General features: G+C 42.9%; 1 protein-coding gene across 1 annotated transcript in view; it reads right to left on the bottom strand.

Moving 5' to 3' along the window:
- Window positions 1-27995, bottom strand: part of LOC140479193 (solute carrier organic anion transporter family member 2A1-like) — a 144727-nt gene that overhangs the window by 104780 nt on the left and 11952 nt on the right. Inside the window, exons 2-3 of the mRNA XM_072573233.1 lie at window positions 15942-16079; window positions 7072-7234 (exon numbers count right to left, since the gene is read on the bottom strand). Of these exons, the coding sequence (XP_072429334.1) occupies window positions 7072-7234; window positions 15942-16079 (301 nt within the window). The remainder of the gene's footprint in view (window positions 1-7071; window positions 7235-15941; window positions 16080-27995) is intronic.

The raw sequence follows: 27995 nt of genomic DNA, 5'->3' as shown, positions 1-27995 counted from the left end.
GACGACTAAAGAAAAATGAAGCTTTGGAAGAATATTGGGAATGCATGGACCCATCTGAAATGAGGAATTAAGAGGGCTAAAGTGGTCATGAGATATCTTTAGCCAATGTTAAAGAAAATCTCAGTTTTTTATTTATATATAAGGAGCAAGAGAGTAACTCAGGAAAGGTTTGGCCCACTCAGAGACAAAGGAGAAAAAAGTTTTGCGTGGAGTCAGAGAAAATGGTCAGACTCCTAATGAGTATTTACAGAGGAGAGAGACATGACGGACACTGAGGTTAGGGATAGATGTTTGATTACTCAAGGTCAAGTCGGCATAAGGAGAGAGGAAATGTTGGGTATTCTAAAACCATTCAGGTGAACAAGTCCCCATGTCCAGATGGGATCTATCCCAGGTTTTTAGGGGAAGAGAGAGAGGAAATAGCTTGGGACTTTAACAGATATCTTTGCAGCATCTTTGAACATGGCTTAGGTCCCAGAGGACTCAAGAATTGCTAATATTGTCCCCTTGTTTAAAAAGGGTAACAAGGATAATCCAGGTAATTATAGACTCATGAGACTAACATCAGTGGTAGGTAAGCTGCTGAAGAAGATACTGAAGGATAAGATCTATTTCCATTTGGAAGAAAATGGGTTTAGTGATAGGCAATATGGTTTTGTGCAGGGAAAGTCATGTCTTACAAATCTAATAGAATTCTTTGAGGTAGTAACAAGTTTGATTGTTGAGGAAAGGGTTGCAGATGTCATATACATGGATTTTAGTAAGGGATTTGTAAGATTCCCCATGGTCAGCTAATGGAGAAGGTGAAGTCATATGGAATCCAGGGTGTTCTCGTGGATGGATAAAGAACTGGCTGAGCAACAGGAGATAGACAGCAGTAGTAGAAGGGAGTTTCTAAAAATGAAGACCTGTGACCAGTGATGTTCCACAGGGATCTGTGCTGGGACCACTGTTGTTTGTGATATACATGAATGATCTGGAGGAAGATTTAGGTGGCATGATTAGAGAGTTTTGCAGGTGATATTAAGATTGTTGGAGTCGCAGATAGTGAAGGGGACTGTCAGAGAATACAGCAGAATATAGTTAGATTGGAGAGCCAGGCAGAGAAGTGGCAGATGGAGTTCAATCCAGGAAAATGCGAGGTGATGTGTTTGGAAGATCCAATTCAAGAGCAAACTATACAATAAATGGAAAAGTCCTGGGGAAAGTTGATGTACAGGGAAATCTGGGTGTTCAGGTCCACTGTTCCCCGAAAGTGGCAACACAGGTCAATAGAGTAGTCAAGGTGGCATATGGCATGCTTTCCTTCATCAAATGGGGTATTGAGTACAAGAGTTGACAGGTCATGTTACAGTTGTATAGGACTTTGGTTCGGGCATATTTGGAATACTGCCATGCAGGTCTGACCGCCACATTACCAAAAAGATGTGGATGCCTTGGAGAGGGTGTAGGGGAGGTTCACCAGGATGTTGCCTGCTATGGAAGGCATTAGCAGGTTTGAGAGGTTAAGTAGGCCATGATTATTTTCATTAGAAAGATGGAGATTAAGGGGGACAAGATTGAGATCTACAAAATCATGAGAGGTATGGACAAGGTGGACAGCAAGAAGCTTTCTTTTCCACCCCCCCTTCCCCAGAGTGGGAGGACTCAATTACGAGGCATCACGAGTTCAAAGTGAGTTCTTTATGCAAAGGGTTGTGGGGAGCCTGGAATGCGTTGCCAGTGGAGATGGTAGGGGCAGGCATGATAACGTCATTTAAGATGTGGGGTGACTTGATCGAGGTTTATAAGATGATCAGAGGAATAGATAGAGTAGACAGTCAGAAACTTTTTCCCCGGGTACAACAGAGTGTTACAAGGGGACATAAATTTAAGGTGAAGGGTGGAAGGTATAGGGGAGATGTCAGGGGTGGGTTCTTTACCCAGAGAGTGGTGGGGGCATGGAATGCGCTGCCCGAGGGAGTGGTAGAGTCAGATTCATTGGCGACCTTTAAGCGGCATTTGGAAGGTACATGGATGGGTGCTTAATCTAGGATAGAGGTTCAGCACAACATCGTGGGCCGAAGGGCCTGTTCTGTGCTGTATTGTTCTATTGTTCTATGTTCTATGTTCTATGTTCTATGTATCTAGACAGATACATGAATGGACAGGGAGCAAAGGGATACAGGCCCTTAGAAAATAGGTGACAGGTTTAGATAGAGGATCTGGATTAGCGCAGGCTTGGAGGGCCAAAGGGCCTCCTCCTGTGCAGTAATTTTCTTTGTTCTTTGAGGTAATGTCTGACCAACTTGATTGAATTTTTCAAGTTGGAGAAGACAATGTTTTTGATGTAATTTACTTGGACTTCGGTTAGAAGTGTGGTAAGGTCTCATATGAGAGTCAGATAGCAAAGGTAAGGAAATTTGATAAATTGGATCTAAGTGACAGAACAGAGAGGGTGATGGTCAATGGATGTTATTGTGATTGGTAGCCTTTGTCTCATTGGTTCCTGTGGAGCTCATTGTTGGGTCCTTTGCCGTTTGTGGTCTCGATAAATTTAGACTTGAATATCAGAAGATTAGACAATAGGTGCAGGAGTAGGCCATTCTGCCCTTCGAGCCTGCACTACCATTTAATATGATCATGGCTGATCATCCTCAATCAGTATTCTGTTCCTGCCTTACCTCCATAACCCTTGATTCCACTATCCTTGAGAGCTCTATCCAACTCTTTCTTAAATGAATCCAGAGACTGGGCCTCCACTGCCCTCTGGGGCAGAGCATTCCACACAGCCACCACTCTCTGGGTGAAGACGTTTCTCCTCATCTCTGTCCTAAATGGTCTATCCTGTATTTTTAAGCTGTGTTCTCTGGATCGGCACTCACCCATCAGCGGAAACAAGTTTCCTGCCTCCAGTGTGTCCAATCCTTTAATAATCGTATATGTCTCAATCAGATCCCCTCTCATTCTTCTAAACTCAAGGGTATACAAGCCCAGTCGCTCCAGTCTTTCAGCGTAAGGTAGTCCTGCCATTCCAGGAATTGACCTCGTGAACCTACGCTGCACTCCCTCAATACCCAGAATGTCTTTCCTCAAATTTGGAGACCAGAACTGCACATAGTACTCCAGGTGTGGTCTCATCAGGGCCCTGTACAGCTGCAGAAGAACCTCTTTGCTTCTATACTCAATCTCTCTTGTTATGAAGGCCAACATACTATTAGCTTCTTCACGACCTGCTGTACCTGCATGCTTACCTTCACTGACTGGTGTACAAGAACACCCAGATTTCTTTGTACTGTCCCTTTACCTAAATTGATTCCATTTAGGTAATAATCTGCCTTCCTGTTCTTGTCACCAAAGTGGATAACCACACATTTATCCACATTAAACTGCATCTGCCATGCATCTGACCACTCACCTAACCTGTCCAGGTCACCCTGAAATCTAACATCCTCCTCACATTTCACCCTGCCACCCAGTTTAGTATCATCAGCAAATTTGCTAATGTTATTACTAATACCATCTTCTATATCATTAACATATTTTGTAAAAAGCTGCGGACCCAGCACTGATCCCTGTGGTACCCCACTGGTCACTGCCTGCCATTCCGAAATGGAGCCATTTATCACTATTCTTTGTTTCCTATCAGCCAACCAACTCTCAATCCAAGTTAGAACTTTACCCCCAATACCATGCGCCCTAATTTTGCTCACTAACCTCTTATGTGGGACTTTATCAAAAGCTTTCTGAAAGTCCAGATACACAACATCTACTGGATCTCCCTCATCCATCTTCAGAGTTACATCCTCAAAAAAATTCCAGAAGATTAGTCAAGCATGATTTCCCCTTCATAAAGCCATGCTGACTCTGACATATCCTGTTACTACTATCCTTTATAATAGACTCCAGTATCTTTCCCATTGATTGATTGATTAGTAAGTTTATGGATGATATAAAAATTACTGGGGTAGTACATAGTGAGAATATCCTTAGGATAGCCTTAGATTACAGGAAGAAATAGATAGGGTGATCTGAAGGGCTAATTGGTGGTAAATGGAATTCAGAGCTGAAAATGTGTTGCTGGAGAAGCGCAGCAGGTCAGGCAGCATCCAAGGAACAGGAGAATTGACGTTTCGGGCATAAGCCCTTCCTCAGAAAGCTTTTGTTCCTTGGATGCTGCCTGACCTGCTGCGCTTTTCCAGCAACACATTTTCAGCTCTGACCTCCAGCATCTGCAGTTCTCACTTTCCCCTGGTAAATGGAATTCAGTCTGGTTAAGTGTGAGGTGATGCACTTGGACAGGACGAAAAAGGCAAGGAAATGCATGATAAATGGTAGGATCCTGGGAAGCACCAGTGATCATAGGGAGCTTGGCGTGCATGCCAACCAGTCCCCTAAGGTAGTGGGATGGTTAGATAACATAGTCAGGAAGATCGATGAAATACTTGGCTCTATGAACCAAAGCACAGAATTTAAAAGCAGTAAAGTTTTGCTGGAACTGTATACATTGCTGGTTAGAACATAGTTGTATTATTGTTTGCAGTTCTGGAATCCTCATGATAGGAGGGATGTGATAGCACTGGAGAGGATGCAGAGGAGATTTACTAGGATGTTGCCTGCATTAGAGAGTTTCAGTTACAAAAAGAGAATGGAGAGACTGGAGTTGTTTTCCCGAGATGAGAACAGGAGATTGAGAAGAGACATGGAATGGAGGAAATTATGAGGGGCATCGATACGACAAACAGAAAAGGAACCTTTCCCATTGATGGAGGGATCAATAATCAGGGGCATAGATTTAAAGGTAAGGGACAGGAGGGTTAAGGTGCTGAATGGATATTTAAACTCGGTCATTGAAAACACTTCAAACTCTGGCCTCCTTGATTTTCACTGTGTTACTATTGACAGCAGTACCTTTACCTGACAAGACCAAACCTCGAGAATCCCTTCCCTGAACCATTTGTTGCTTTCCACTTTCACCTTCAAAATGGACCTTACATATCATCAAACTCTTGACCATCTGTCCTAATTTGATTATGTACGTCAGCATCATGTGGTTTGTATATGTTCCTATGAAGTTCTTAGGACATCTTACCATGTTCAAAATGCTGCCTAAATAAAAGTAGTTTCAGTTGTGTAGTTAGGATTTGAAATGCAATGCTTGATATTGTTGAAATAAGTTCAATGGGAGTTTTCAGAAAGGAACCAAATAAATATTTGACAGGAAAAAAAATGCATCTATGCAGGAAAGAATGAGGTGTGTGGGCTAACAAAATCCCACTGTGAAAGAATCAGCATGGCTCAGTGGGCCAAATGACCTCCAACTTTTATTGCAATATTCGCACCAGGACCATGAAACAAGTTATCGGACACCTTTTGGATCTTTGGGAACTCAGCAGCAATGCAGAAAGAGACCGATTCCTACTGATCCTGGATAAAAGATATGAAACCACACATTTACACCTTATTACAAGTTCAAAGAGTTTAAAGATTAATGATTTACACAATTAGAACACTCATTCAGAAATCATGAACATCACTGCAGCTGAGAAGAAGAAAATGTAAATGTTGCCTCATAAGGGGACAGAATGCCCTTGGGAAAAGATAGTGTCATTGTGTCATACGGCACTGAAACAGACCAGTCAGTCCGTCCAACTTGTCTATGCCAACCAAACATCCCAATATTACCTAGACCCATTTGCCTGCATTTTAGTCCATGTCCCTCTAAACCCTTCCTATTCATCTATCCATCCAGATGCCTTTTAAATGTTGTGATGGTACCTGCCTCCACCACTTCCTCTGGCAGCTTGATCGAGACACAGTGGAGTCGAATTTTAAAAATGCGAGTCATTATCCAGCAGTGCTGATCCTGAGCAAGGAGTATTGAGCTTGAGCAAGGATTGTTGAGCCAAAGCCAAGAGTAGTGAGCCTTAGCTCAGAGTGCTGTATCTATTAGGGCTGAACTACAAATACTAGGCCTGAGCTTAGTAGTGGGTCAAAACTAGGAACATTGACCCCGAGCCAGGTGTATACTACAAGTATTGGACCTAAACTGGATTTTTATTTTAAGATTAGTGTGGAAACAAGCCCTTTGGCCCAACAAGTCCACACCGACCCGCTGAAGCGCAATCCATTTCCCTACATTTACCCCTTACCTAACACTATGGGCAATTTAGCATGGCCAATTCACCTAACCTGCACATTTTTGGACTGTGGGAGGACACCGGAGCACCCGGAGGAAACCCACATAGACACTGGGAGAATGTGCAAACTCCACAGTTGCCTGAGGCGGGAATTGAACCCGGGTCTCTGGCGCTGTGAGGCAGCAGTGCTAACCACTGTGCCACCCATGAGCCGGAGTTAGGATTATTCATACCAAGCTCAAAGTGTTGGGACTGAATTAGGTTTATTGATATTGAACTAAGAGTGCTAGGTCAGAACTAGGAGTATTGGGCTAGAAGTGTGTCAGCCCTAAGCCAGAAGTGCGAGACCAGCATTAGATGTATTGAGCCTGAGCTCAAAGTATTGGATCTAAACTTGGTGTGCTGGACTTTAGCTGACATGATTGACATATTGACTTAAGGTAGGAATATTCAGCCTGAGCTAACAGTATTGGTACTAAGCTAGGAATATTAAGCCTCAGCTGGGAATATTTGACTTGACTTCAGAATATTGGCATCGAACTAGGAGTGATGTACCTGCAGTGGGAATGTTGGGCCTAAGCTAGGACTAAAGGACCTGCACAGAGACTGATAGTCTGCACCAGGAGTACTCAGAAAAACAGGAAATGCTGGAAATACTACAAGTCTGGCAATGTTAACAGTACAGGTTGGTGACCCAAGAACAAAATGTCAAAGATTTCTACTCCCAATTATTAGCCTGACTTAATTTTGATCCAAGGCACCTAATGAAACAACTGAAAAGCCAATGAAATTTTCATGACTCACGACTGTGAGAAGTGGGACATATTGCTGAAGCTTTAGCAATGTCTCTTTTCGGTTAAATTGAATTCCAAAGCAAGCAGCTGTATCTATATTTCCAATTGATTCTCATACATATGGTACATACAGATAAGAAATAACAAACTTGATTTACCATTTGCTGCCTTGGAGTACTCGTAACGTTCAGAAATGAAGTGAGGAATGGTGAGCAGGAAAGCTCCAAAACTGAGGAGAAGGCCACCCATTCCAATCAATCTCGGTCGGTGAACACGATTTCCAAAATAACTGACAAAAACAATCAGAAGTGAGTTCCCAATCTGAAAGAAATTGTAACAAAAAAAATATTTTTGTTCAAATGCAGATCAAGACTACTGATAAAAAAGTATTGTAAGTAAAGCAAAGTAAAAGCAAATTACTGCAGATGTTGGAATCTGTGCTGAAAACCACAAATGCTGGAGATCATAGAGTCAGCCAGCATCCATGGAGAGAGAAAGCAAGCCAACGTTGAGTCTGGATGACTCTTCATCTAGACCTGAAACGTTAGTTTGCTCTCTCTCTCAATGGTTGCTGTCTGAACGGCTGTGACCTCCAGCATTTGTTGTTTTCACTCATGCAAAGTAACCGAAATAACCGAAAATGGTGCATGTGGTCTGGTCTGTAGACTGATGATATGAACACTATTGTGACTATTTGTGAATTAGCTTCCAGAGAAGTGAAGTGATGACTGATTTTGAATGGCAAAGCAAAACCCTAGAATCTAAGTTAATCACACTGTAGTTCTTCATACTAAATTTCATTGCAGATAGCTCTTGATCATGAGCTAGCTTCCTGAAAATTAAATTCAGCAAAACCCCCGCATTTGAAACATATTCCCAGAACGGCAAATACAAGGAAAGTTCACATAAAATACCAAAATAGATTTGAAAATATGTAAGCAGAATTAATTTTAATGTTTCTGGTAGCATACAGGCGACTGTCTGTGTGGAGTTTGCATATTCGCCCCGTGTCTGCGTGGGTTTCCTCCGGGTGCTCTGGTTTCCTCACACAGTCCAATGATGTGCAGGGCAGGCGAATTGGCCATGCTAAATTGTCCGTAGCGTTAGGTAAGGGGTAGATGTAGGGGTATGGGTGGGTTGCGCTTCGGCGGGGCGGTGTGGACTTGTTGGGCCAAAGGGCCTGTTTCCACACTAAGTAATCTAATCTAAAAATACACAAGATTACATCAAGGTGGAAGGTTGTGGCTCTTCACCTAATTCAGCTGCAGCTCTGGAGTTGAAGGTTGGGGATCGTCAGACTGCTTCTCTGCTGTAAAAAAAAAGTTGCCCTCAAGGTGCCCTTTATTCTTTCCCTTTAATCCTAAACTGATGCCTTCATGTTCTCAAATCCCCAGTCCTGGGAAAAAGTCAGAGTGCATTCACCCTATCCATGTCTCTCATCATCTATATACTTCTATAAAATCCCCCTCAGAGCCCCTGTAGTTTCCTGCCTCGCCTCCCACAGCAGCCTGGGAGACAATTCATCTGGGCTAGAGGATTTGTCTGTTTTAAAACAGTTAGTGCCACAAGTACCTCTCCATGTCCCATGTCAAACTGCACAAGTTCCTCACAGGCATGGAATTCAAAAAAGGGACTATGTTCTCCTTTTCCAGAGTGAAGACCAAAGAGAAGCATTCATTTAACAGCCTTCCAATATCTTGCTGCTTCAGATTTTCCCATTGGTCCTTAATCAGCCCTATTCAAATTCTTCCCTTTAATGTATTTATAATACAACTTAGATTGGCAAATGAAGGTGGCGTTTGGTCTGCTTTCCTTTATTGGTTAGAGAGGGACCGTATTGTTGAAGAGGGGAGTATGAAATGGATTGGTAAGCTAGAGGAGATACTTGTTAGGAAGGAAGAGGTGTTGGACATTTTGAACAACTTGAGGATAGACAAGTCCCCTGGGCCTGACGGGATATATCCTAGGATTATGTTGGAAGCAAGAGGGGAAATTGCAGAACCGTTGGCAATGATCTTTTTGTCTTCACTGTCAACGGGGGTGGTGCCAGGGGACTGGAGAGTGGCGAATGTTGTGCCCCTGTTCAAAAAAGGGTATAGGGATAACCCCGGGAATTACAGGCCAGTTAGTCTTACTTTGGTGGTAGGCAAAATAATGGAAAGGGTACTGAGGGATAGGATTTATGAGTATCTGGAAAGACACTGCTTGATTAGGGACAGCCAGCACGGATTTGAGAGGGGTAGGTCTTGCCTTACAAGTCTTATTGAATTCTTTGAGGAGGTGACCAAGCATGTGGATGAGGGTAGAGCAGTGGATGTAGTATACATGGATTTTAGTAAGGCATTTGATAAGGTTCCCCATGGTAGGCTTATGTGGAAAGTCAGGAGGCACGGGATAGTGGGAAGTTTGGCCAGTTGCATAAAGAACTGGCTAACCGGTCGAAGTCAGTGGTGGTAGACTGTAAATATTCAGCCTGGAGCCCAGTTACAAGTGGAATTCTGCAGGGATCAGTTCTGGGTCCTCTGCTGTTTGTAATTTTTATTAATGACTTGGAAGAGGGAGTCGAAGGGCGGGTCAGTAAGTTTGCAGATGATAAGATTAGTGGAGTTGTGGATAGTGAGGAGGGCTGTTGTCGGCTGCAAAGGGACTTAGATATGATGCAGAGCTGGGCTGAGGAGTAGCAGATGGAGTTCAACCCTGTCAAGTGTGAGGTTGTCCATTTTGGAAGGACCAATAAGAATGTGGAATACAGGGTTAACGGTAGGGTTCTTAGTAAGGTGGAGGAGCAGAGGGATCTTGGGATCTATGTTCATAGATCTTTGGAAGTTGCCACTCAGGTAGATAGAGCTTGTAAGAAGGCCTATGGTGTATTAGCGTTCATTAGCAGAGGGATTGAATTCAAGAGTTGTGAGGTGATGTTGCAGCTGTACAGGACCTTGGTAAGGCCACATTTGGAGTACTGAGTGCAGTTCTGGTCGCCTCATTTTAGGAAAGATGTGGAAGCTTTGGAGAGGGTGCAGAGGAGATTTACCAGGATGTTGCCTGGAATGGAGAATAGGTCGTACGAGGATAGGTTGAGAGTGCTAGGCCTTTTCTCATTGGAACGGCGAAGGAAGAGGGGTGACTTGATAGAGGTTTATAAGATGATCAGGGGAATAGATAGAGTCGACAGAGACTTTTTCCCCGGGTACAACAGAGTGTTACAAGGGGGCATAAATTTAAGGTGAAGGGTGGAAGGTATGGTGGGCGGGGGGGGGGATGTTCTTTACCCAGAGAGTGGTGGGGGCATGGAATACACTGCCTGTGGGAGTGGCAGAGTCCGAATCATTGGTGACCTTTAAGCAGCAATTGGATAGGTGCTTAAGCTAGGACAAATGTTCGGCACAACATTGTGGGCCGAAGGGCCTGTTCTGTGCTGTATTGTTCTATGTTCTATGTAGAAGAGTTAGGAGATTATGTTGCAGTTGTACAGGACATTAGTTAGGCCACTTTTGGAATACTGTGTGCAACTCTGGTCTCCCTCCTGTCAAAAGGATGTCGTGAAACTTGAAAGAGTTCAAAAAAGATTTTCAAGGATGTTGCCAGGGTTACGAAGGTTTAATTGGAAGCACTAGATTTTTAAGTGCTGCTTCTTCATCAGGTGGTTGTCAACCTGTTCGACTATAACCTGATGTTGTGTGATTAACTTTGTACACCCCAGTCCAACACCGGCATCCCCAAATCATGGTTGCCAGGATTGGAGAGTTTAAATTATAGGGAAAGGCTGAGTGGGCTGGGACTGTTTTCCTTGGAGCTGAGGGGGGAACCTTATACAGGTTTACAAAATTATGAGGGGCATGGATAGGGTAAATAGACAAGATCTTTTCTCTGGGGTGTGTGTAAAAAGGTATCACTATTAATTAAGCATCAATTACGGTGTGTCGAACTGAGGAATGTTAATGGGGCAGCTACTTTACTGGGACTGTATTATGGGCCCCCAAAAAGAGATAGAGAGAAATAGAGGGGGAAATCCATACACCTTTCACAAGAGATGTGCAAGAGTAATAATCAGGTAATTGTACTAGGGATCTCAATTTTCCTAACATAAGTTAGGATAGTCAGTGTTTAGAGTTTAGAGGGGCAAGATTTCCTAAAATGTATCCAGGGGAACTTTTGTTTTAATATGTAGAATGCCTAACAAGGGATGGCACAGTGCTGTATGTAGTTCTGGGGAATGAAGCAAGACAAGTCACACTTAGATAGGATAGTGAAGAAGGCGTCTGGTATGCTTTCCTTTATTGGTCAGAGTATTGAGTACAGGAGTCAGGAGGTCATGTTGCGGCTGTACAGGACATTGGTTAGCCCACTGTTGGAATTCTGGTCTCCTTCCTATTGGAAAGATGTTGTGAAACTTGAAAGGATTCAGAAAAGATTTGCAAGGATGCTGCCAGGGTTGGAGAATTTGAGCTATAGGGAGAGGCTGAACAGGCTGGGGCTGTTTTCCCTGGAGCATCGGAGGCTTAGGGATGACCTTGGAGGTTTACAAAATTTGAGGGGGATGGATAGGATAAATAGACAAAGTCTTTTCCCTGGGGTCGGGGAGTCTAGAACTAGAGGGTATAGATTTAGCGTGAGAGGGGAAAGATATAAAAGAGACCTAAGGGGCAACTTTTTCACAGAGGGTGGTACGTGTATGGAATGAGCTGCAAGAGGAAGTGGTGGAGGCTGGTACAATTACAGCATTTAAAAGACATCTGGATGGGTATATGAATAGGAAGGGTTTGGAGGGATATGGGCTGGGTGCTGGCAGGTAGGACTAGATTGGGTTGGGAAATCTGGTCGGCACGGGGGGGGGGGGGGGGGCGGTTGGACAAAAGGTCTGTTTCTATGCTGTACATCTCTATGACTCTAAGTGTTCAATGTGGGAATGGAGAACATTTTAGCGATAGCGACCAGAACATGGTACAGTTCACATTTGCTATGGACAAGGAAAAAGATGGCCTGCAAAAGGTGAGGCAGATTTTATTAAAATGAAGCAAATTCTGGCCAAAGTTGATTGAGAGCAACATGAATCTAAAAAACTGTCAGAGTTAACATTTCAGGTCCAGAAAAATCTGTCTGCATAAGATAACTGATAAAATAAACTTCCAATGATGGAAGGAACAAGATTCTGATTTGTAGTGGAGACGATTCAATTCAGGCTTTAAAGAGGGAAACAGATCAATATCTGAAAAGAGAACCATTGCAAGAGTGCATAGAAAAGATGCTGGTATGGGATGCCTTCAAAATGGAACTGGGGAGAGTACAGGTCCAAGATGTATGCTTTGGGGTGGTGGGGGGGGGGGGGGGGCGGAAATATAGGAGCAATAAATTTCAGCGAACATATTCAGGACTGGAAGACAGCAATTCAACTGCAGCCCTAGAGGAATATAGGAAGTGCAAGAGGGAACTTAAGAAAACAATTAGAAGAGCAAAAAAGGAGGCGTGGAAAAGGAGTTGTGAACAGGATAAGGCAGAAATAGAGTCAGAGTCAAAGATGCACAACATGGAATCAGACCCTTCAGTCCAACACATCCATGCTGACCAAATATCCTAACTTAATCTAGTTCCATTGGCCAGCACTTGGCCCATATCCCTCAACCCTTCCTATTCATATATCTTTTAAATGTTGTAATTATACTAGCGTCCACCACTTCCTCAGGCAGCTCATTCCATACAAGTACCATGCTCTGTGAGAAGCTGCCCCTTAGGCCCCTTTTAAATCTTTTCCCCTAAACCAATGCCCTCTAGTTCTGGTGAGATGGCATCATAGCGTGATAAAACATGGGAAATGAGGCTGAGAGGTGACCTAATAAATGTTTATAAAATCATGAAGGGCATCGATAGAGTGAAGAAACAAGGTCTTTTTTCCAGGATAATGGAGTCTAAAACTAGAGAGCATAGGTTTAACGAGAGAAGGGAAAGATTTAAAAGGGACCTAAGGGGCAATGTCTTTGGCAGCCCATTTCAGACACTCACCACTCTCTGCGCAGAGGTAGTGGTGGAAACTGGTACAATTACAACATTTAAAAATGATCTAGATGGGTACATGAATAAGAAGGGTCTTTAAATATATTAAAGGAAAAATAATAGCTAGATACAGAATAGGACCCCTCAAGGACCAAAGTGGACATGTATGGGTAAAATGTAGGGGGTTAGATAGGGTTGACAGTGAGAACCTTTTTCCACGTATGGAGTCAGCTATTACAAGGGGGCATAGCTTTAAATTAAGGGGGGTAGATATAGGACTGATGTTAGGGGTAGGTTCTTCACTCAGCGAGTCGTAAGTTCATGGAATGCCCTGCTAGTAGCAGTGGTGGACTCTCTCTCTTTATGGGTATTTAAGCGGGCATTGGATAGGTATATGGAGGATAGTGGGTTAGTGTAGGTTAGGTGGGCTTTGATCGGCGCAACATCGAGGGCCGAAGGGCCTGTACTGCGCTATATTCTTCTATGTTCTATGTTCTAAAACTGCAGCAGGAGAGAGAGGTCCTCAATGACCATTTCTCCTGTGTTTACCATGGAGAACGTCAAGATGACGTAGGAACTTGGGGATGTTAGCAGTCATATCTTGGAGACACTCCGTATCACATTAGAGGAAGTGTTGGATGTATTAGAATATATGAAGGTGGATAAATCTCCTGATCCTGATCAGAAATATCCAAGAACACTGCAAAAGGCTAGACAAGAAATTGCAAGGGCTCTGGCTGATATTTTTGCATCATCATTAGCCACAGGTGAGATCCTGGTAGCAAAGCTGTGCTATTATTCAAGAAGGGCTGCAAAGAAAAACCTGGGAACTATAGACCAGTAAGCTTAACATCTGGGGTAGGTCAGTTATTTGACTAGATTAGATTACTCACAGTGTGGAAACAGGCCCTTCGGCCCAACAAGTCCACACCGACCCGCTGAAGTGCAACCCACCCAGACCCATTACCCTACATTTACGCCTTCACCTAACACTATGGGCAACTTAGCATGGCCAATTCACCTAAACTGCACACTTTAGGTCTGTGGGAGGAAACTGGAGCACCCGGAGGATACCCACGCAGACACGGGGAGAATGTGCAAACTCCACACAGTCAGTCGCCTGAAGTGGGAATTGAACCAGAGTGTCTGGTGCTGTGAGGCAGCAGTGCTAACCACCGTGCCACCCACTAAGTAGATTCTCAGGGATAAGATATCCATGCATTTGCAAAGACAGGGTTTGATTAGGAATAGTCAGCATGGCTTTGTGTGTGGGAGATCATGCCTCACACAAATTCTTTGAAGTGACCAGGAAGGTTGGCGAGGGCAGGACAGTAAACATAGTCCATACAGATTTCAGTAAGGCCTTTGATAAGGTAGGCTGCTCTGGAAGGTTAAATCGCACGGAATCCATGGTGAGCTGCCAAATTGGATACACAATTGGCTTGATGGTAGGAAGCAGAGGATAATAAGTGGAAGCATGCTTGTGGGACTGGAGGCCTGTGACTAGGAGTGCCTCAGGGATCAGTGCTGGGCCCATTGCTGTTGGTTATCTATATCAATGACTTGCATGAGAATGTACAAGTCATAATTACTAAGTCTGCAGATGACAGGAGGTATTGTGGACAGTGAGGATGGTTGTCAGAATTTGCAGCATGGGAAGTGGTCCAAGAAATGGCAAGTAGAGTTGAATATAGACAAGTGTGAGTATTGCATTTTGGAAAGTTAAATCAAGGTTGGAGTTTATGGTGAATGACAGGGCCTTAAGGAGCGTAGTGGAACAGAGGGAGCTTGCATTTCAGGTGCACGGTTCTCTGAAAGTGGAGTCCCAGGTAGAGGAAAGTGAAGGAGGCTTTTGGCTCACTGGCCTTCATTCATCAGGGCACTGAATGTAGAAGTTGAGAAATTACATTGCAGTTGTGCAGGACGTGGGTGAGGCTGCACTTGGAGTATTGTGCTCAGTTTTGGAGAGCAGTATACATATGGAATAAGCTGCCAGTGAAAGTGGTTGAGGCAGGTACATTAACATCATTTAAAATGCATTTGGACAAATACATGGATAGGTAACGTTTAGAAGGATATGGTCAAGTGTGGGGAATTGGGGTTAATGTTGATGGACATTTCGATTGGCGTGGACCAGTTCGGGCCAAAGCACCTGTCTCTGTGCTGCACAGACTCTAAGGGTTTAGAGGTCATGGGCTAAATGCTGGCAAAAGGGACTAGATTAGTTTAGGATATCTTGTCAACATGGATGAGTTGGACCAAAGATCTGTTTCTGTGCTGTACATTTCTGTAGAATGATCACATCACAGGATACCATTCAGCCTGTAGTGCCTGTGCCAGCCCTTACAAGTACAATTTACCTCATCCCATACCAGCATCTTTTCTATGCACTCTTGCAATGGTTCTCTTTTCAGATATTGATCTGTTTCCCTCTTTAAAGCCTGAATTGAATCTGTCTCCATTACAAATCAGGATCTTGTTCCTTCCATCATTGGAAGTTTATTTTATGCAGACAGATTTCTGGACCTGAAATGTTAACTTTGACAGTTTTCCTGCAGAGTTTACCCAACAATTTCTGTTTTTGTAGCTTTAGTTCAAAATTTGATAACTTTAGATAAATGTAAAAACTTACCAGAAGACATAACCCTGTGGCTCCTTGTCTTGTGATCTCACTTCAGTTTTGGGGCAGCTAAATTGTTCAGAATTGTATGGCTGTATGGGGAATTCCCACAAGATGAATACATTAATAGACAGGGAATAGGCACAAGACTGATAAGTGAATAGGCTGTGAACAGATGAACATGGATCATGTAGACACAGATTTGTAGTTTGGAAAGGTGTCATGAGTTGGCTCAGGCTTGGTGGGCTAAAGGTCATCTTCTTGTGCTGCTTGTTGTTCTTTGATCACTAACCTTTGACCTCACACAGACCCATGTCTGTCCTGTGTTTGAATCCCAAACAACCCTGTTTATCTGGAGTTTAACTCCCTCAGAACTACGTTGGTCTTGGGCTAAACTTTGGCTTGTTTCCACTACTGTACCTCATGTAGACTGGACAAGAAGCCAGACGAGAAGCTGGAAAGCCCAAATCGTTTCTCAATGGTAATGATGCTGCTTTTGAAGTAGGCGCTGTACAGGAGCTGGGAACACTGCAGCATTCCATGACACAGGACAAACAGCTGGAAAGAAGAAGGGGCAATAGTTAGTAGACTGTGTGTAATTCAACATCAATTTCTCAACATTCAAAGCATCTTCAAAATTAGTCCAAGTACTGATAAAGTATTCTGAAGCTATTCCAGTCACTGGTAATTAGTTTATGGGACTATTGTCACATGGCAATCATGGAATCACTTCAGTGTGGAAGGAGGCCATTCAGCCCATGTCCACAGAGATTGTCTGAAGAGCATCTAATCCAGATCAAATCCCCTACCCTATCCTTGTACTCCTGCATCCCCCATGGTTAATCCGCTTAACCCGAACATCCCTAGACAGTATGGGCATTTTAGAATGGCCAATCCATCTAACCTGTATTTCTTTGAACAGTGGGAGGAAACACACGCAAACAGGGAGAATGTGTATACTCCACACAGACAGTTGCCCAAGGGTGGTGTCAAACCTGGGTCCCTGCTGTAGGGCAGTGATGCTAACTAATGAGCCACTGTGCAACAAATTGAAATTTTCCCCAAAGCACCTTTTATACATGCTTTATACAAATAGAAATAAGTAAAAGAAGAGTGAGATTTTACAATTGGTACTTCAGAACTGAGGCCTTATAGTATGTGGAGTTAGCAGTATAAGTATTATTGCTGCCATATCACATAAACCAATACAAAAAAAAAGGACAGAAGCAGTAGAGACATGAAAACTTGACAAGAATGTAAGACATAGGAGCAGAAATAGACCACACAGCCCACTGACACAATCGATTCAATACAATCATGGCCTGCTCGTGGGCGCCAAGTTTACTTTCCTGCCGGCTCATATCCTGGAACTCCGCGAGACCAAACCTCTACCTATCCAGTCTGAAACATAATACATGACAGAACATCCGTAACTCTGAAAAAGAGAATTCCATAGATAAATGATCATTTTAAAAAATTAGTTTCTCCTCTTTGTCCTAAAATGATCAGCCCTTACCATGTTTTAGATTGCTTGGCCAGTGGCAACAACCTTCGTGGCAACTCTATAAAACACCTTCAAAATCCTATGTGACTCAATAACATTACCTGTCATTCTAACCTATGGGGAATACAGAGCCAAATTACTCACCCGTTCATGAATAGACAATCCTTTCATCTCAGGGACCAATCTAGTGAGCCTTTGCTGTACAGTCTCCAAAGCAGTTATGTGCTTCCTTAAAAACAGAGACCAAGGCACTATTCTGGTTGTGGGGAGAAAGTGATCAGGTGTAACCTTTGAATGGTGGAGCAACTTAAAGGGCTGAATGGCCTACTCCTGTTCTATTAGCTTTTTTTTCCTATAAGTATTCTGAGACCTTACACAATATAACAAGACATCTTTATTCCTGTACTCCAATCCCCTTGTAGTAAAGGCTACATGCCACTTTGCTTCCTAATTGTTCAATGTATCTTAACACTAGTTTTCCACATTCCTGGACAAGAATGCCAAGCCTCTTTGAAAATCAATATTAGCTACATTCACAGGTATTAAAACATGTTCTGCTCAGGTGTTCTTGTGACCAAAATGAATAATTTCAGTTTCCCACATTATACTGGAACTGTCAACCTTTCACCTACTCGCTTAACTTGTCCATATCTCTCTGCAATCTTCATGGCCTCCTCATGGATTCCATTCCCAAAGAAATTTGTATTATTATCAAACTTAGGTTCAATATCTCGGTATCCTTATCTAAATCATTAATATAAATTATAAATCACTGAGGCTCCAGCACTTTCACTTGTGGCACTCCAAGCCAGTTACAAGATCCTGACCCAAAAAGATTGCAGTTAGCACATTGGAGTGATCTCAGAAGTTAGATCATTCAGTATTGTACCTTTCACCTCAGCTGATGATAAAGGGCCAAAATGCCTGGGAAAGCACATGGGCTAGAAGTGTATATGTGATTGTGACAGCTATGGTAGAAGAGATTCTGGAGTTGACTAGAATACAAGGCAGCTAATCATTGGAAACAGAGGCTGGAGCTTCACTTATGGAGGAGTAGTGTCTGCCAGGGCTGAGGGGAATTGAGGGCAGCAACATTGCTCTTTATGTTCCATGCCATGGCGCACATTTCAGTATGAGGTATAACAGTCTCATTATTGCCTTCATCTGTTGTGTCAAGAGGTACTGATCAATTGCAGAAAACAGTCAGTGGCCCCAGCTGCCAGCTACCCAGAGGGCATAGTGGGCGGCACAGTGGCACAGTGGTTAGCACTGCTGCCTCACAGCGCCAGAGACCCGGGTTCAATTCCCGCCTCAGGCGACTCTGTGTGGAGTTTGCACATTCTCCCCGTGTCTGCGTGGGTTTCCTCTGGGTGCTCCGGTTTCCTCCCACAGTCCAAAGATGCTAAATTGCCCATAGTGTTAGGTAAGGGGTAGATGTAGGGGTATGGGTGGGTTGCGCTTCGGCGGGGCGGTGTGGACTTGTTGGGCCGAAGGGCCTGTTTCCACACTGAGTAATCTAATCTAAGATCTCTGAGGAGGAGGGGACCTCAGAAGGTGTATCAAATGTCAAAGTACCATCCATTGGCTCAGGTTAGTTGGTGGGTTTGGGCACCTTGATTAATGCACATTCTGTTGAGAATGAAATGCAATGAGAAGGATGCAACATCTGCAACCAAGTGAGAGAGAGTTACTGGTGGTATCAAATTGAAGGAAAAAAAGAACTGTGATAATGAGTGTAGGTCAGAGGTTAGATTTTAGAGATCAGAAAAACTTGACTAAAAGATTCTGATGGAGAAATTAAGCTCGAATGAAAGTGCTGCATCTTATATAGACTTGAATGATGTGGGCTATGAGGAGGAGCATGGTACAATCTTGGGAGAAGTCCAGTGAGGCCTCTCTATGTCAGAAACAACTTGTGTACCACTTAACTAAGTTCTGGTCTTTTGGTTGTGGGATCACTAGGTCTGTCTATCACTTGCTATTATTACTTGGATGATGGACGTGAATGTACTCTGGCCACGTCTGAGGATGACAAGAATAAATGGGAAGGCAAATGATGAGAGTGACAGAGTCTTGAGGGGTTATGGACAAGCTAAGTGCGCGGTAAAAAGCTTGACCAATGGAATGTAATGTGGAAAATGTGACATTGCTTATTTGGCAGCAAGGACATGAATATTGTTTAAAATGGAGAAAAACTGCAAAAGCTGCAGTGCAAACAGATTTGGGAGTCTTTCAGCATTTATTTGTTTTGAGGATTTATGCTCAGCAGTTAATAGGGAAGGCAAAATGGAACATTAGTCATTATTTCAAAGGGAATGGAATCTAGAAAATAGGGAGTTCTTGCTAAACTAGAAAGGCACTAGTCAGACCACAGTTGAAAAACTGAACAGCTTTGATCCCCTTATCTAGATATACTGTCATTGGAGACAATCCCATGAAGGTTCATCAGGTTGATCCCAGGGATTGTCTTATGAGGAGAGGTTGAGAAGGCTGGAGTTTAGGAAAATGAAAGGTAACCTTATTGAAAGATCCTTAAGTGTCTTTTTACGGGGTAACTGTGGAAAGCTTGCTTTACCTGGTGAAAGAGTATTGGACCAGTGGGCATCATCTCAGTAAGTGGTCACCCAGCTAGGACAGAATTAGAAGGAATTTCTGCTCAGAGGATGATGAATTTGTGAAATTCTTTACCACAGAGGGCTGTTGGGGCTGGGACATTAAGTATATTCAAGAGATAGATTTTTAGTGAGTAAGGGAATTAAGGGTTTGTTCTGTCATCCTATGTCAAAAGTCAATTGTTGCTGGATAAAAGCTCTGGTTTTCTAATACACCAAACTATCTGCCTCAGAGCTTCTTTTCAAATGCTTCATTTAAATGCATGTAACACATTGCCAGGCATCCCAATATCACACAGAGCTCAAAATGAAACTAAGACTAAGTCCTTATTATTGCCCACAAAATGGAAATGCCAATCAAACTTGAAGTCATACATACCTCAATCCATGTTAGAAACCAAGTTTTGTAATAATAAAATATGATGAGCCTTCATAACACTAGTCCATAAGAAATAAGAACAGGTTTTGGCCCATTTGACTCTTAGAGCTCACTCTACCATTTAAAAGGATTATGGCTGATTTGACATGCCTCATGTTCACTTCCCTACATTTTCCCCATAGTCCTTGATTCCCTCACTAATCAAAAACCTATCTCAGTCTAAAATGTACACAAGGACTGTCTCCCTAGCTTCCAAACACTCAACCCTCTGGGAGAAGAAATGCTTCCTCATCTCAGTTGAAAATTGGTGCCCCTTTATTATGAGACTGTGCCTCTGGTCCTAGACTCTCCCATAATAGGAAACAATACCTCAGCATTTGCCTTATCAAGTGACTTAAGAATCCTATATGTTTCAATGGGATCACCTTTCATTCTAAATTCCAGTGAGTAGACTGCCAACTTTGACAGCTTTTGATCTGGAGACAATTCCTCCATACCAGGGATCATCTCAGTTGAATTGCTTCCAATAAATTCACATCTTTCCTTAAATAAGTGGACCAAAACTGCTCATAGCAGTCTAGTTGTGGTCTCACCAGCACCTTATACGTTTGCAGTAATTCTTCCCAACTCTTAAACTCCAGATCACTTGAAATAAGAGCCAAAGTTCCTTTAACTTTCCTGATTACCTGTTGTATCTGTGTGCTCGATTAGATTAGATTCCCTACAGCATGGAAACAGGCTATTAATCCCAACAAGTCCACACCAACCCTCTGAAGAATAACCCAACCAGACCCATTCCCCTACCTTATATACTAATGTACCTAACACTATTGGCAATTGAGCATGGCCAACATCACCTGACCTGCACATCTTTGGATTGTGGGAGGAAACCTACGCAGACACGGGGGGGGGAAATGTGCAAACTCCACACAGATAGTCGCCAGAGGCTGGAATTGAACCTGGGTCGCTGGCTCTATGAGGCAGCAGTGCTAACCACTGAGCCACAGTGCTGCCTCAGTTTCTCTGTTTTTAGCACAATAATTTTCAAGTCTCACAGAGAGAAAATGCATATTTCAAGGACAATTTCATTTTTATATTGCAATTTCCTTATTAATATCCCTGTTCTGTTTATACAAATTTCACATTGAATATTATAATAGGATTAGTTCATGACCTTGGTGCATACAGTAAATTCATATTTTTTTCTTTCATTAACTCTTTTGGATGACAAATTATATCAGAACCCAACAACAATTGATTTTCTCCACTACATCTCAATATCTTTATTGGTTTGCCTTCTTGTTTGGAATAAATACCTCTCCCTTTGAAATAAAATATTGAGTCTCCAGCAATCAGATTCACCTTAGCAATAATGAAGGAAGAATTTGCTTGATTGTCCTGAGCCATCGATCCATTCCTAATAAGTTTTGAGCTTACACAATCCACTTGTACTATTGGTATATCCACTGCCTTTCGTGGATGCCTTAGGTATTTATTCTATTAATAAGCCTGCCATTTTAGTTCCTGCAATTAGTTTTAGTACATAGAACAATACAGCGCAGTACAGGCCCTTTGGCCCTCGATGTTGCGCTGATCCAAGCCCACCTAACCTACACTAGCCCACTGTCCTCCAGATGCCTATCCAATGCCCGTTTAAATGCCCATAAAGAGGGAGAGTTCACCACTGCTACTGGCAGGGCATTCCATGAACTCACGACTCGCTGAGTAAAGAATCTACCCCTAACATCTGTCCTATACCTACCACCCCTTAATTTAAAGCTATGCCTCCTCGTAATAGCTGACTCCATACGTGGAAAAAGGTTCTCATGGTCAACCCTATCAAAACCCCTAATCATCTTGTACACCTCTCTCAAGTCACCCCTAAACCTTCTTTTCTCCAATGAGAAAAGCCCCAAGTGCCTCAGCCTTTCCTCATACGATCTTCCTACCATACCAGGCAACATCCTGGTAAACCTCCTCTGCACCCGTACAAGTGCCTCCACATCCTTCCTATAGGATGGTGACCAAAACTGCACACAGTACTCCAGATGTGGCCGCACCAGAGGTCTTATACAACTGCAACATGACCTCAGGACTCCGGAACTCAATTCCTCTACCACTAAAAGCCAGTATGCCATATGCCTTCTTCACCGCACTATTTACCTGGGTGGCAACTTTCAGAGATCTGTGTACATGGACACCAAGATCCCTCTGCTCATTCACACTACCAAGTACCTGACCATTAGCCCAGTATCCCATCTTTTTGTTATTCATACCAAAGTGAATCACCTCACTTACCCACATTGAACTCCATTTGCCACCTTTCTGCCCAGCTCTGCAGCTTATCTATATCCCGCTGTAACCTGACACATCCTTCCTCAGTGTCAACAACTCCACCGACTTTCGTATCATCTGCAAACTTGCTCACCCAACCTTCTAGCCCCTCCTCCAGGTCATTTATAAAAAACAGCAATGGTCCCAAAACAGATCCTTGCAGAACACCGCTAGTAACTGCACTCCAAGATGAACCTTTACCATCAACTACTACCCTTTGTCTTCTTCCAGCCAGCCAATTCCTAATCCAAACTTCCAACTCACCCCCAATGTCATACCTCCGTATTTTTTGCAGTAGCCTACCATGGGGAACCTTATCAAACGCCTTACTAAAATCCATATACACCACATCTACCGCTTTACCCTCGTCCACCTCCTTAGTCACCTTCTCAAAGAATTCAATAAGGTTTGTGAGGCACAACCTGCCCTTCACAAAACCATGCTGACTATCCTTGATCACATTATTCCTATCCAGATGTTCATAAATCCTATCCCTTACAATTCTCTAAGACTTTGCCCACAACAGAAGTGAGACTCACCGGCCTATAGTTACTAGGGTATCCCTACTCCCCTTCTTGAACAAGGGAACCACATTTGCTATCCTCCAGTCTTCTGGCACTATTCCTGTAGTCAACGAGGACATAAAAATCAAGGCCAATGGCTCTGCAATCTCCTCCCTTGCTTCCCAGAGAATCCTAGGATAAATGCCATCAGGCCCAGGGGACTTATCTATTTTCACCCTTTCCAGAATTTCCAACACTTCTTCCCTACATACCTCAAAGCCATCCATTCTAATTAATTGTGACTCAGTATTCACATCGGCAACAATGTCCTGTTCCTTAATGAATACTGATGAAAAGCATTCATTCAATGTCTCCCCAATCTCTTCAGCCTCCACACGCAACTTCCCACTACTAACCTTGACTGGACCTATTCCTACCCTAGTCATTCTTTTATTCCTGACATACCTATAGAAAGCCTTTGGGTTTTCCCTAATCCTACCAACTGAGGACTTTTCATGTCCCCTCCTTGCTGCTCTTAGCTCCCTCTTCAGATCCTTCCTGGCTACCATATAACACTCAATCGCCCCAATTGAACCTTCACGCCTCATCTTTACATAGGCCGCCCTCTTCCCTTTCACAAGGGATTCCAATTCCTTATTAAACCACGGCTCCCTCACACGACCCTTTCCTCCCTGCCTGACAGGTACATACTTATCAAGGACACTCAATAGTTGCTCCTTGAACAAGCTCCACATATCAATTGCACCCTTGCCTTGAAGCCTACTTTTCCAAGCCACGCATCCGAAGTCGTGCCTCACCGCATCATAATTTCCCTGCCCCCAGTTATTACTCTTGCCCTGCAAGTCACCGAACTGTGGTCACTGTCCCCAAAGTGCTCACCTACCTCCAATTCTAACACCTGGCCTGGTTCGTTACCCAGAACCAAATCCAGTATGGCCTCACCTCTTGTTGGCCTGTCTACATATTGTGTCAGGAAACCCTCCTGCATACATTGGACAAACACCGACCCGTCTAACGAACTCGAGCTATAGCTTTCCCAATCAATATCAGGAAAGTTAAAGTCCAGTCTTATTGGAAAGAAAAGATGTTATTTTCTTTATTTTATATTTTAGGTACCAATCATTCTTCTTTATTATTTTGGTATCTTTCAGTTTGTTTCCTAAAACTAATAGGAAGAGCATCTCCAGATTTTCTATTCCTTGTCGAATCCCATATCACCAGATTTCCACATGTAACTGAGAGAGAGAGAGAGATATCATTGTGACCCATTGAACTACAAATGCTCAGATCTTTGATACTTCATGCTCATCTAACTATGTCTTTATGATTACAGCAGTACTACTTCGGAATTCTACTATAATCATGATTTCTCACCTTGTGTTTTTTTCCCTTGAACTTCACGGATCCCATAGCATTTCTTTTTCTCCTGAAGATTCTACAAGTATCATATAGCCCGGATTTTAATTGATAAGCTTCAGGAATATGCTTAAAAGCACTTGTGATGCAAAGGCATACCAAGTGCTGGAAATTAGAATAGTTAGAATGGTAGTTTTTGAGCAGCCCAAACGTGATGGGCCAAAGGGTCCTTCTGCGCTGCAGACCTCTGACTCTACGGATCTAGAAAAGTATTGGATAATTCTCTTAATAGCATCATAGTCTGCAGATTTATCTTCTGATGAACTGATGTATGCATTCATAACTGTACCTATCACAACACTGTTCCAAGCATCTTAAGGCCACAGGTATCTTTTCAAATGGATTGAAATATTTTAACTTGATCTTCTCTAAATCTAGACATAAAATGCAGATTTCCTGTTAAATATGTAATGGGTCTAAAGCTACTAACCCTCTTTCTTCCTTTACTGAGGTTTCTTGCTAGCCAAGCAAATATCGTAACATGCCCCTCTTTGGACTTCAAGCTTTTATACTGCCATTTCTCCTTTATTTTTCCTGCTTCTTCTCTTTCTATTCCTCTTTGCTTTTCATTCTTTACATTTCCATGTGACTTTTTTTTGGTTTTAATTCAATTTTTCCTCCATGCCAAACTGAGTCTTCGCCCATAGGCTGTATTTTTCAGAGTCACTCATTGAACATATTCACAAAATGCTGTGAATGTACTTTTAAAACAGACAAGGATTATTGCATACAAAATAAAATAAATGAATTACTTTACTTTATAGACTGTTTCAAATATAATGTATCAGAAATAAAAATTCAACCCATTTACTCTCGACTACAGATTCTCAAGCCAGAGTGAAGGTTTACCCAGCCTCCATTTTAAGGCTCCTTGATGAAGGGAAAGTCTCAATGTACACTCACCTTGACACAGCCAATGCATACATTTTCCCCAGTTACTCCATGAGCTGATAATCAACAAGAGGCTGGATCGGATGGGACCTTTTCCCCTAGAGCATAGGAGTTTAACGGGTTTCCTTATAGAAGTTTATAAAAATCATGAGGAGCATAAGAAAGATGAATAGCAACAGTCCTTTCCTGAGGGTAGCGGAGTTCAAAACTAGGTAGCATAATTAAGGTCAGATGAGTAAGGTTTAAGAGACCCTGAGGGGTAACACTTTCACACAGAGGGTGGTTTGTGTGTGGAATGAATTGCCAGAGGACTTGGTAGGTGCAGGTACAGTAAACACTTAAAGACATTTCACCAGGTATATGAATAGAAAGCTTTAAAGGGATATAGGCCAAACTTAGGCAAATGGTATACTTAGTCAGCATGGACGAATTGGACTGAAGGCTCTCTTTCTCCATGCTGTATGATTCTATTTAGGGAAACATAATCAAGAACAGAAGAATCAATGAGTGTAAGTATAGATTTATACCAGTAAACCAGAAAATAAAATGCTTATGAAACATCTTGGAAAGTAAACAGCCCCCATGCTATTTCTGATACAAAAAAAATCAATGGTCCTGGCCAGCTCACAAATCATCAGATCATACAGATCCTTCTTCAAAGCACAGAATCCAATTCTAACACTGACAACTCAGAGGAACAATGTGAGACAAATGGCACCACGCCAGAGGTTAGATAATATTCCAAGAGAAGAACCATTGACTCAATGATCTGGTGACAAACCTGTCACCTTAGGGGCCGGCACAGTGGATCTGTGGTTAGTTGTACTCCACAGAGTGCCAGGGACACAGGTTTGATTCCAACCTTGGGCAACAGTCTGTGTGGAATTTGCAGACTCCACCCATGTTTGTGAGGGTTTCCTCCGGGTGCTCCGGTTTCCTCCCACAGTTCAGAGATGTGCAGGTTAGGTGAATTGGCCATGCTAAATTGCCCATATAGTGTCCAGGAGTGTATATGCTAGGTAGAATCACCATAGGAAATACAGGGATAGGGTGGGTGGTGGAGGAGGGGTTGGTCTGGGTGAGATGCTCTTCAGAGGGTCCTGGTTACCTACTTCCACATTGCAGATTTGTTCTATGATTTGTTGTATTTAACTGGGTACACCAGAAATTTAAAACAGAGGTCTAAATATGTCTTAAGCTGAATGATCAAGACATGCTCAAGATTTTGGAAATGAAATGAATCATTTAAACATGGTACTTCTCGCTTACTGAAAAAAAGAGAGAATTGGAGTTAATGTTTCTGAACAGAAATTTCTGTATATTGTATTTACTTGGAGCAGCCACAAATATACCAGCAGATGGAGCTATAGAAAGCTGCTAGTGTAAGTATAGTTTATGCCTGCATTCACTAGAACATATTTCCCTGGAAATAACTTCAAAGACCAGGATCCCATCACCAAGTCACCCTTAATTTACTCATGCAGAGTACATGACACTGACCCAGCTAGCACACAGCAGCTCCTAAGGTGAGCAGAACTCCGGATGTTCTTGTTTATTTTAGGACATAGATTCTGATCAGGTCGCTCAGATCCAGTCCCAAGAGTCAGGAATCCTGTTTATTTTATTAAACAGGACAGTTTACAAATAAGCAATTAACAGCTGTATACAGACAAACAGCAATTTTACAGGGGAGAGGGATAACAAAGCCAAATTCTGCCAAAGTTCAACCAGTTTTCAGGGAAATGAGGACAAACGTCAAATCCCACTTTCAGTCATCACAAATGTGGCAGTGACAAATCAGACAGTCCAATTAGATAAAACGGTGCATAGAATACAGACCTGCCCCCACCCCAGCAAGACCCCCCCCCACCCCCCATTCCTCCCACCTTCCAGCCACTTAGGTAGCTCACTTCAACCCTCCTTCTGGCTCTCGGTCCGCCCCTCGCCCCTTCCAGCTCTCCTTCCACCCAGCCGGCTTTGACACCTCTAGGACGGCCTGTCCTACTTCCCTGTACCCCACCCCCCCCCCAATCCCAGCATGCCCAGGAATCCTGTTTATTTTTCTTAAATTTTTTTTTTAAACCCCCACACTACCACCTGCTTATTTTTTCCCCAGCACCCATGTTGGGTGTGGACGCAGGTGAGAGACAGTGAAAGACACAAGGTGCAAGGAATCCTTTTTTTTAAGCTTTATAACTGGCTATTATTTAACGACAAGAAACTTTACATTTAATGTTTGGAGGTGCTGGTTTGAGGGAGGATAACAAGACAGACAAAAGGTCAGAATACTGAACAATAGGTGGACTTTTTCATTTCACGTCCCAAACCAGGCTATGACCCAGTGTTCTAGCTATCTAATTCACTGGTATCAACAGGCTTACACTAGAACATTAGCTTCACACTTAGCAACAGAAACACATCAATAATGACTAACATTAAACTGTAAAATGGTTTTATGTACATAAACAATTGTTTTGAATACAAGAGTGCACTTTTGACAGAAATACCTGAATCACCATGGTAACTGGTATGTAGTCCCAGTAAAAGTATTTGCAAATATAAATGTAGGAATCCTGTTTATACCCGTCAGCCAGGGTTCTCAGATTGGTCTAGATTAATAGTCTCAAACAGGGAACACATTCTATGAGATCCAGTTAGCTGACCTCGATCTAATCACTACATGCCTCCCCCTTAATGTCCTAGGAAGTAGGCCCATTCTTTCTCTTGTAGCTCCTCCTAGATATTTTCACATCAGGTACAGTTCCTCTGACTGTGCCTCGGATGCTGGTGGTATGTATTGGACTGTAGTCTGCC

This window comes from Chiloscyllium punctatum, chromosome 6 (genome assembly GCF_047496795.1).
Source record: "Chiloscyllium punctatum isolate Juve2018m chromosome 6, sChiPun1.3, whole genome shotgun sequence".
In the NCBI taxonomy this organism is placed as follows: domain Eukaryota; kingdom Metazoa; phylum Chordata; class Chondrichthyes; order Orectolobiformes; family Hemiscylliidae; genus Chiloscyllium; species Chiloscyllium punctatum.
This window is presented reverse-complemented; position numbering and strand designations above follow the sequence as displayed.